The sequence below is a fragment of the Pyrus communis genome, chromosome 5, assembly GCF_963583255.1.
Source record: "Pyrus communis chromosome 5, drPyrComm1.1, whole genome shotgun sequence".
Taxonomy (NCBI): domain Eukaryota; kingdom Viridiplantae; phylum Streptophyta; class Magnoliopsida; order Rosales; family Rosaceae; genus Pyrus; species Pyrus communis.
In genome coordinates, this window is record NC_084807.1 from 23,333,572 (window position 1) to 23,345,644 (window position 12,073).

General features: G+C 34.1%; 1 protein-coding gene across 1 annotated transcript; it reads left to right on the plus strand.

The window, feature by feature from the left end:
- Nucleotides 1–3,859: 3,859 nt before the first annotated feature.
- On the plus strand, nt 3,860–4,159 carry LOC137734436 (small polypeptide DEVIL 11-like). The gene has a single exon (XM_068473704.1). It carries the CDS (start codon nt 3,860–3,862, stop codon nt 4,157–4,159), a length of 300 nt encoding a protein of 99 aa, XP_068329805.1.
- The last annotated feature ends 7,914 nt before the right edge of the window (nt 4,160–12,073 follow it).

Consider the following 12,073-nt stretch of genomic DNA (forward strand, 5'->3'; position numbering starts at 1 on the left):
TAGTCAAGGCCTTCTACTTAGCTATAACCCTTCGCCACCAATTAGGCCTTATAGTGTTCAATAGTACCGTCAGGATTGAGTTTAACCTTGTAAACCCATTTGCACCCAATGACCACCTTGTTGGGTGGTAGTGGCTGGAGCGTCCAAGTCTTGTTGGCTTGGAGGGCATCGACTTCATGTCTCATGGTAGCTCATTCCCGTTCACTCACCCATGTCAATGAACCCAAAACATTTTCTCTAGCCATGCATGATGAACATTTTTATCCCTGCACGTGATGCACGAATAGGCTTAAATTGAACTGAATTTTGACTGAAAATCCAGTTCGACTAAGACTATAGTTGCAAGCATAATCACTAGTGTAAGGCTAGTTTGAGATTCCAACGCTTTTTAGAAAGAAACAAAAAAAAGTTTTTGATGTGATTTAAGAATAATTATATATAAAATAAAATAATTAATCGTTTGATAAACTATTTTAAAAGTGATGTGAGTATAAAAAATAATATAAAATTATTTTATAATTTAATAAAAGTGATATTAGTGTGTGTGTGTGTGTGTGTAATGACAGATATAAACGTGGTAGTGAGGGTGGTAGTAGTGACAACGGTAGCGAGGACCGTGATGGTAAGGGTGGCAGTGGTAGCAGTGACAACAGTAGCGAGGACCAAGGGTGGCAGCAATGGTGATGGCAACAAAAAAGGTAGGAATACGGTGGTGTCAATAGTGAGAGGTGGTGGTTAGGGTTTAGAGGTAAACAATGATAGTATGGAGGACGGCAACAACAATTGTGACGGTTGTAATTATGTGGCAGTGGGAGCGACTGTCGTCATGATAGCAATGATAACGATTGTCGTCATGATGGCGATAACAGTGGCGGTAACGATAGCAGTGATGGTCGTGGCAATGATAATGGTTGCTCGATCGTAATAATACAAGGAGAGTTCTAGAAATACAAAGAAAGTTGTACGTCGATCGTAGAGAGTTCTACTTAAAGCAGTCGAATGATATCTCCCATCAGCTGACGAGACTTACGCTAGATTGCTGAATTCAATCAACGTGTATTTTGCATGCGGTTAAGCTGGATCTATTGATTCATCAAACCTTACCTGATGATACGTCGCTACAGGTGATCTCAAAGCCTTTTTTTTCATTCATCCAGCCATACAAAAGGACATATTTCTGGCCCCCAACTCTCACGTAATGTCACATCCCTACACAAGCATTTTAATTAATTTGTACCCACTTCAATTTACTTTTGAATAAAAAAAAATAGTAACTTTTATTTTTTATTTTTTATTTTTTATTTTTTATAAATCAATGAGAATTAATAAATATAAATTAACAAGAATGTGTAGAAGAAAAGAGAGTGTGTGCGGAAATCATTTAATAAGAAAAATAAAGATTTTAAAGCATCTACAAGCAACTATGCATACTCAAATTTATTGTGAGGCGAACTTTGTTGTTGTACGCTTTGTAGCGGTTGGACAGAATTCTTCGAATGCTTGTTTATGGGTGCATTCTCTCCACGTGAAAGCTCAGTCGGCTTGGTGTTGGGATTGTCTTTTTTTTGTTTGTTCTATAAGTTTTTCGTTCTAATTTTTCTTAAGAAAAAATTACAAAATTATTTATGTCTTTTAATTCTAAATTTCGGGAAAAGGATATTTTAATTTAGAGAAATGAATGAATTGAACTCAAATGCAAAGTACGGACATATTAAGTTTTGGATCTTGGATTTAGCATGTGAAAGGAACCCAAAAATGCATCTGTCTTTGGCAATAAAGATGTTGGGGACTCTCAGATTTTTGTGGATCCCATAATATGACATAAATGGTGTCAAATTCACAAATTTTTAGGGTTCGTTGTCTCACACTATATAATTTTCTTTACGAGAAGAATAGACACAAACCATACATATGCACATGAATCTTGTTTCTTTGTTTACATTTTCTGCATTATTTACAAATTATCATCAAAATTTATTATAATAAAATCTCCATTTTTCTTGATGTGTTATATCAATTGGCCAAATAAATGTGCTGATCTCCTTTCCTGCAAATTCGAATTACCATTTTAATAAGTTAAAGTAGTCTAAATACCGTCATCTAAAAATTCACTTTTCTGCCAAATAACTTCACTTTTAAGAAAGGTGTGCCTCTTATTTGATCTACATTGGTTTTTTTTTTTTAATTTTTTTAATTTATTATATTAGACCAACTCCAATAGTGGGCTAAAAGTCAAATTACCCCCTAAAATTTTCTCCCAAACCCACTCCAACCCAAGGGGAAATTTTGGGTTAAATGCTAAATGCTAAACCAAGGCCAAATTCCCCCCAAAATTTAGCCTAGAAATCGGAGTAGACTTCACCCAATATTTATCGGAATTTAAATTTTTTTAGATTAAAATGTTCATAAAATTAATTTACGATAATCTACATATTTATTTTTTTTTTTTAAATTAATTTAACAAAAAAATAGTCTAAGTTCATTCTTTAATGATCCCGGGCTAAAATTTTAGGATAGAACGGTTGGAGTAGAAAAGCTGTTTCTGGGCTAAAAGCTAAATTTTCTGGGCTAAAACATTTGGTTTTTAGCCCAACCATTGGAGATGGTCTTAGGAGAGTTCAATATTATCCCAACAATTTAAAAAAGAAAGAGTTTTAAATTAAAAACTCATGGAAAAAAGCTAACATCTTATCTTAGACTAAGGTATTAGATCTGTTTTCACCCTATCTCTCCATAGATCTTTTTAGCTTTGTCCACAAAGATCTTATTTTCCCCAAACCCTAGAAATTCACAGTTTACTGTGCCAAGCTGAGATTTGCTGCATTTAAGTTCCCTTCCCCTCCTGTTTCACTGACCTAAACAAGTCCATGACGTGTGCTTTGGGAACCCACCACATCACAATAATATTATCTTCCTAATAAACAACCAAAATATATTATTAAAAAGCAACAAAAATTTCCCAAAATTGTAACTTTAGCAATAATATAATGTTATTCATATCTTATTTTTGTACCATATTTTCATACTACTTTAAGTGATATTTGATGTGAACAGTTACGTCATTTGAATTAATCAGATTTTTAAATTTAGTTCATTATTTAATAAACTAATAATTAAAAAAAATTAGTTAATTAAATGATGATTGTGGTATACGAGGAATCTTTCTTCTTCATTTCCTTAGATTTTGCAAATTTTTCAAATGATGTGATTGTCCACATCAGATACCACTTCAGATGGTATAGAAATGTGGTATAAAAACATGCTATGAATAACATTATACTCATAACATTTTCCCCAATTTTATAATCTCTACTAATTAATAAAACACTCATTATTAACCAAAACTCTATGAAATTACTAGTTTAACTTTCTAATTAAAACAATATGAATAAGAGTATGAGACAGAATGTAATTTCCCACAATCAAATTTTGTTGTTTTTTTTTTTTCAAAACCTCACCTACATATAATCCTAACATATATCTAATTAACCTAATAAAAACAAAAAAAAAAAACTTTCCCTGTCTCACATTCTTTATCACTCTTTTTCTCTTACCTTCTATTTAAAAAACAAAAATAAAAAAAAAATTCACACACCTTATGTAATTGAGATTAAGAAAATCAATTATGGTGGACCTCTCGAGGCACGGAAGGCCCCAGGTGATGCCCACTGCCACACTCATCTGCAACCTCCTCAGTTTTTCTCCTCCACCTCCTTATAAATACGAATCTCACTCACCATTCCTTCCCAAATTTACTCACAAAACCCCTCTGATTTTTCACTTGTGATCTTCTTTTTCTCTCTCTCTCTCTAAAAACCCAAGCGATCAGAATCACAAAAGATACCAGCTTTTTAGAGAAATGGCTTCTGTTTCTGTACCTGCTGCTGGCGGCAGTGCTGCTACTGCAAGCGCTTCTCATCACCATCCGCCTCCCTTTTACTTCGACGAGAAGTGGAAGCTGTCGAAGAAAGAAGCGTCGTCGAGATCGAGCCGTTCATCTTCTTCTATCCATCTCATGAAGAATTCATCGCGGTCGAATCGACGGTGCTCGTTTTCCAGAAAGTGTGCGAGGTTGGTGAAGGAGCAGAGAGCTCGGTTCTACATCATGAGGCGCTGCGTCACCATGCTCATCTGCTGGCACGATTACAGCGATTCATAAACAGAGGGAGAAAGGGGAGGTCTAGAGAGAGAAAGTCGCAATCTTTTGCCTGTGTTTTTGTTAGATCTTTCTGGGTTTTGTTTGCTGCAGAAAACCCAGTTCAGAGTCAGCTTTTTTTCTTGAGGAACGAGCAGGAGGAGAAAGATTTAAATACTTGTACATAAATTTTTGCTCTGTTTTTGCTTTTATTGATTAGATTTTAGATTTTTTTTTCTTTTTCCTTTTTTTGGCCTCTGAATCTCAAAGCAGAAGAGATGGCTGCTTGAAAACTATGAGACATATTTCAATGAAAATAGAGCTTTTGAGGTCTAATTCTAATTTCTTAGTCTTCCCTTATTTTCCTTTTGATTTTCTTGCTATTTATGGTAAAGTTCTTGCTTTTTCTGGGCTTGGGCTACTCAGTTGATCTTGAATTTTGAGTTTCAAGTGATGGGGTTATGGTTGAAATATTTTATTTAGCATAATGAGAGGGGGAGATTCTTTTTTTCAGTAATTCAACTGTGTTGCAGGCTTTGTAGCTGATGCAATTGTGGGATCAGGATGCTCTTTTAATTTAAGGATGAGAATTCACATGAGGAAGGAATGTTGATCGTTGGATGAAAATTCATCTGTCTACATCCCTTGATTACGAGGAACCTCATACTTAGATTAGGAGAGCATCCTAGCCCACAATTGTGGATCTGGTGAGCTAGGCTGACACAAGTAGGATTCATTTTTCCTTGAATTTGTATTTTCTTAAGATGTGCGCTATTCACACATTTTATTTTACTTATTACACACTTTTAGTTAATTTTTATCTGTTGATATTTTTTAATTCATTCTATCCAACGGTTAAAAATTAGAAAAGAATGTGAGAAAGTAAAAAAATATGAGAAGTAAAAAAATATGTGTGGATATCACATTCATTTTCTTAATGGTTAATGTGAATCATGGATGTTAGAGATTAATATAAAATTGGGAAATTCTCAATGGAGGATGGACCAACATGGGAGAGAGAGAAGATAGAGAGGGTACAACAACTCATGGATGACAGTGATTTTCACACTTCTGGTCTCTTCTCGTGCGGTTGTTTTTTTGCTCTTGATTTTCATGTTCGCGAACATATAAGTGAAATTCTAAATTACAGAAAAGAAGATTCAGAACTGGAATGTAGGAGGAAATTTTGAATTTTTTCTCATATTACAATATGATGGTAAATTGTAAACTACTATAATTTGCAGACACAAAATCTCAAGCTCGAACGTCCAGGAAAATTTTGAATTTAACGCAACCACAGTTCACTTTCTATATCAGAAAGCACGAAAGATGCCCTATTTTTCTTGCATTACAATTTAAATGTCGTACGAAATGTGGTAAAAAAAAGTTGTGTGCAACCAAAGCATAGTGCAATCAACCTGTCACTTCTACCTCCCATGCTTCTGTAAGTAAAATGACCAATTTGTCCCTAGATATTTTAAATGTTTGACCAGTAGAGGACCACTTTGACCACTTATCTAGTATGGCTGGACAGGGGCAGTCTCGGAACCTTCTCCTGGCTTCATCGTTTGTATATATATTGCTATTCAGATTCCCAAACTGCTCTTCTAAACATGTGAGGGAGTCTGATTACCATGCATGTGCGGGGGCATTTGCGTCAATTCAGTAGTTTACAGCTGGCTTTGTTCTTAGTTTATTTCGTTTCAGTGGGGGTAATGATGTCGTCATGGATCGGACAATAATGATATTTATACTATGTTTTTTTATCATATTTTTATATCATATTAGGTGATATTGGATGTGGACAGTCATATCATTTGAATTAATCAGATTTTTAAATTTAGTTCATTATTTAATAAATTAATAATTAAGAAAAACTAGTTAATTAAATGATGGTTGTGGTATACGAGAAGTTTTTTTCCTTCATTTCATTGGGTTTTGCAAATTTTTCAAATAATGTGGTTGTCCACATCATTTGTCATCTAAAGTGATATAAAAATGTGGTATAAAAACATAAAATGAATAGCATTACTAAAACAGGTAATGTGCCAAATACCTGGTTTTGAGTTTGACATAATTTTCTAATACGTTGTGTATTTTGTGCTTTAAGATTTTCAGGCGTTAAATCCGTAGTTAATGATTTAATCGCAAAAATTTAACATCTAAAACTCCTAACATATAAGTTATACTGGGTGCAATATCTAGCGACCATGCTTTTGATACGGAAGTAATTCACACAAACAAGCATTAATAATAGAGAGGTTTAACAAAACACTTCCGGTACTGTTCACTTTTAACGAAAAATCACATTTATACATTTTCCTGACACTATTCACCGTACCTTTAAAAGGGGTTTTTCATTAAAAGGGAAGTTTTTTTGGACTTTTCGTTAGTTTTCCTTTAATAATAATCCCCACACACAACACAAGCACAAGCATCACCTGTATAAATCTGTTACAAAAATAGCATATACAAAAGTCCTATACTAGAGTACACGTAATGTCACCACTAGAAAGCAAGACCACATCAAACCACTGACAAACAAGACCACATTAAATCATCGTTGACAAGCGAAGCTACATCACATAATCACTCACAAGCAAGGACGGATCCACATAAGGACCTGGGAGGTCCCAGGACCCGTCGACGATCCTAAATCACTGCTATAAATTTTCCGAGGACCCCTCGTACTCGAGCATGAGGTCTGTGTAGGTTGTAGGTTGCAGGTTGCAGTGGCTGTCTTCTTCTCGGAGAAGATAACCGCGCACGAATAAGAAAGAAAATAAGGACCTTTCCTACCTCTCTCCTCCTTGCTTCTGCCATGGTCTCATCCGTCGGTGCCACCCACTTCTCCTCCAACCTTTTTTTGTCGTCTAGTGGGGGCAGTACATAAGCCCAAATTTCCCCAAATTATTTCAACCATCTTAGTAATTTTTCTTATGGGTGAAATTTCCTTCATGAGGTTAGTAAGATGGATATGATCTGTCATGGGTTGGTGAAATTTGGGTGTGAAGTTGCCATGGCTTCTGGAGAATGGGGAGGAAGGCGGTTGGTGGAGGTATGGCAGCTTTGTTCTTAGTGAGAGAAAAGGTGGATGTTTGGAAACTAGTAAAAGAGAAAAATGGTGTGTTTGGTTAGAAAGATAGTGGGAGTTTGAGGAGAGTTTTATTTGACCGGTGTTTTAAATTTAGTGGTTCATATTAGATAATTAATAACTTAGGTACTCCTTAGTAACTTATGAAACTTCGTAATAGACGCCTGAATTATGATTTTATAATTTGTAATATTGTTTTGCATTTGATTTTTGAATGAAATGTATTATATTTAAATTTTCAAAGTTATTTTTGTCTATAATTTTTTTGACCTTTGTAATTAAGACCTCCCGAATTTAAAATCCTAGATCCGTCACTGCTCACAAACGTGGTCACATCGAACCATGGGCCAAATTTTCTAATCAAGCAGGAAACTTGAATTAGAAAGTACCATGGGAGGGAGTGGCAAGTTGGCAAACTGGCTGACAAGGCATGCCGAAGCAACATCTACATATGGTTCACACACTCAAAGTCTTTCCTTGATAAGAAAGAGGGAAAAACAAAGACAAAAAGCACGAATTTTGCTCTAGGTAGATAATTTTCCTTTCAGAAAAAAGCACGAATATTGTTTCTCGTGTTCCTGTACACATCGTTTGAAAAGCAAAGATGTTTACGTTATATTTTGGGACAAGGATTGTCTGTCCTCTCACTTCCGGTGCCCTCCTGTACTTTCTTATTTTTGTAGTCATGGTTAAGCCACGTTAAAATTTTATATTGCTATTCATTTTTGTTTTATTATCTCTATAAAAAAAATATATATAAAATATTAACGTGACTTAACTGTGATCATACAAAACAAGAGGGTACCGAAATAGGAGGATAGACAATCCTTATCCTATATTTTGAGGTAGGGTTTTGTAAAATAGTAAACCTAATCATAACTCATGCATTACCACCATTTCCCACGCTTCTTTCCATCTGCTTTTTTGCTATTTCTTAGGCTTTTCTCTTCCTCTATCTTTTTTTTTTTTTTGTTCTTTTTTTCCTATCATTGTCTTTTATTATTGTCATTTTCTGATGGTTGTGTATGATCTATATATATTGGTCGAGGTGGTCAAAGAGAAAGCTTTGCTTTGCTAAACCTTGATCCTTTTTATGCACTTTAATTAGAGGCAATCAAACAACCATCAATTCAAAAGATCATGCTTGATTAGGGTTTTGACTGTTAATCATTGGGATTTAGCTTGGCGTGCCGAAGGAGCCGAAAACGAACAAAAAGAAAAGGAAAAAAAGGATCTCGCATTGGACTATGGAGAGGTAATCCGAAGGACCCAAGAGATTAAACAAAGAAAAAGTGAGAATCAAATCTTCACACAAATCTAAATCTTTCGTATGATTAGAAATGCTAGTGAATTTTTGGATGTCCCTTGGACCATAAACTGAATGATTCGTCTTTTTTATTCCATCTCGTTAACTTTTGTTTTACCATACACATTTGATGTTGAAGCATTGTTTACTTAATGTGAAAAGAGAACTATATGATATCAAAAGCTAGAGTTTTGCAGAGAATATGTTAGTAGTTTTAAGCAGTTCTTGCGTTTACTTGGTTCACTTCCACAAAATTGGTTAATAGCATTAGGCAAGATGTAATGCATGATAAAATGTATATATGTGCCAAGAGGATTGAAGGCTCAAATGTATTATACGTTCATGCAATCTCATGCTAATTTTATTTATATTATATGTATTAGTAGTTAAGCAAGATTTTAATTAATTATCATGCCACGTTAAACAAACAATTCCACGCCAAGCAAAAGTGGTGCAGACCTCAAATGATAAGGGGAAAAAGAAAAAGTCTATATTCACAATAAGAACCAGGATCCTCGCCGGATCCATTCCTTAGGGATCCTAGGGATCACGTAATCGTGTCCGTTCATCTATATCGTGCGGTTATAAATTATTTAAAATTTAAAATTTAAAATTCAAATATAAATAGTATCTAACAAAAACTGACCGCACGATATACGATAAACGAACACAATTGCATGATCCTCAGGATCCCTAGAGAATGGATCCGGCGAGGATCCTGGTTCTCATAAAGCCCAAGTTGCTATGTCGCCGTTCAACACTGGAGAGTGTACGCAACTCCCTGCCAGAAAGTTAAAAAGTCATTCTTTAATGGCTGCTATGACTGCTGGACCTCAATCGCGTGACTTAAGTCCACCCCAAAAGATAAGAAAATCTTGAAACTTTATCTTTCACTGATTTCACTTCATTACTATAGGTTCACAGAGTCAATTGAATGTCTATCTTTAATGCATGAATTGCTCGATATACATGCAAAGCATGCTTATGATACAAATTGCGATAATGTTTGTAATTATATATGTCATGCCATTCATATGAGTTTTGATTTGGAGTGTATTAATTTCTTTTGTCAAGGAAGTGCTTAAGCCTGCATTAATTAGTTCTAGACACTTAGTTATCATGCCTAAATATCATTGAATAGTTAAGTACGAGACTTTCATTAGTAAAAAAAACTCTTGCGCGACGAAACACACATCGTCCCCCAAAGTTACTTTGTGCGACGAAATTTTGCATGACGAAAAACACATCGTCGTGCAAAGTCACTTTGCGCGACGAAACAACATTGTTGCACAAAGTCTTGCGAAACGAAAAACACATCGTCGCGCAAAGTCTTTACAAAAATAAATAATAAAAAAAAAATTTAATCTTTGTGCAACGTAATTCAAATATTTCGTCGCCTAAACCAATTTATTTTTGTTTTTTATTTTGTACGTATAACACTTAAGAAATTGAACGGTATATATATTTATTAAGTAGCTTTAAATTTATTATTGTAGTTCGGATCGGGTTTTTTGTTAGAAAAATATATTATTGTAGTTCGGATCGGATTTTTGTTGTAAAAATATATTTTAAATTGACGATCGAATTATTTCATTATATTCATATAGGGTCAAGGAGTGTAGCTGTAAAAAATCATCAAATCGGAGTTGAAATAACCGTTAAATCGTGATTTTTCGTTTATTTATACTTACACTTACACTTAAGAGTTTATTTATACTTTCATCAGTATAACATAAGATTTGTGGTATTCACTAGTGTAAATATTTTAAATTGAAGATCGAATTTAGTCATTGTATTCAAATAGCGTCAAGGAGTGTAGCTGTAAAAAATCATCAAAATTGGAGTTAAAATAACCATTAAATCATGATTTTTTGTTCATAACCGTCGAAAAATTTTATCTCGTTACTTGATATCTGAATGTTTATTTTTTGTGATTTTTGGCGTATACGATCTCGAAGCATATACAAACAAGTTTGACAGTTGGATCGTTGAAACTAGTTTCGTAGAATATGTATCCCATCAAAACAATAGATTCACTAACACTTAGAGTTTATTTATACTTTCATTAAGTATAACATAAGATTTTTTTGGTATCCACTAGTGTAAATATTTTAAATTAAAGATCAAATTCATTCATTGTATTCATACAGGGTCAAGGAGTGTAGCATCAAAATCGGAGTTTAAATAACCGTTAAATCGTGATTTTTCGTTTATAATCGTCGAAAACTTTTGTCCCATTACTTGATCTCTGAATGTTTATTTTTTGCAATTTTTGGCGTATGCGATCTCGAAGTATATTCAAACAAGTTTGACGATTTGATCGTTGAAACTAGTTTCATAGAATGCATATCCCATCAAAACAATAGATTCACTAATACTTAGAGTTTATTTATACTTTCATTAAGTCTAACATAAGATTTTGTGGTATCCATTAGTGTAAATATTTTAAATTGAAGATCAAATTCATTCATTGTATTCATATAGGGTCAAAGAGTGTAGCTGTAAAAAATCATCAAAATTAGAGTTAAAATAACCGTTAAATTGTGATTTTTCGTTTATTCATATCAGTGTAGCTGTATACATGCGTGTCGCAAACCAATTTATTTTTGTTTTATATTTTATTTTATATTATAAATTTTAAAATATAGTTGTTTTCGTAAGTTATTATTATTTTTTTTTAAATTTGCACGACGAATATCAATATTTCATCGCCTAATTGTTATTTACTTATTTTTTATTTATTTTTATATTTTATATTGTTAAACTAAATCTTTTTTTTTTTCTTTGCGCGACGAATGCACATTTTGTCACATCCTGACCCGGGCTCGACTCCACCATAGCACGATATTGTCTGCTTTGGGCCTCAACCACACCCTCACAGTTTTGTTTTTGGGAACTCACACAAGAACTTCCCAGTGGGTCACCCATCATGGGATTGCTCTCGCTTAAACTCGCTTAACTTCAGAGTTCCTATAGAACCCGAAGTCAATGAGCTCCCAAAAGGTCTCGTGCTAGGTAGAGATGGGAATATGCACATAAGGCTTACAGGATCCACTCCTTTAGGCGATGTGGGATGTACCACATTTGGTCGCCTAAACCTTATTTATTTTAATTTATTTATATTTTAAATCGTAAAATAAAATAAAAAATTATTATTATTTATAAAAATTATTTTTATAAATTTTGCACGGCGAACCAATATTTCGTCGCGCATAATCCTTAAATTTGGATGGGAGCCAAAAATGGGATGTGGGAATTTAAAAAAAAATATATATTTTGAAGACTTTGTGCGACCAACATTTCGTCACGCAAAACTTTGCGCAACCAACACTTCGTCACGCAAAGCTCTAAAAATTTGGGTGGGCACCAAAAATGGGACGCGGGAAATTTTTTTAAGACTTTGTGCGACCAATATTTCGTCGCGCAAAGTGATATGGCTTTTAAAACCAAAATAACTCCTCCACCATTTTCTCAATGTCTTTCTCTACTCTTACCGCTCCTTTCTCTTTCCCTCTCCCCAAATCCGATCCTCTCTCTT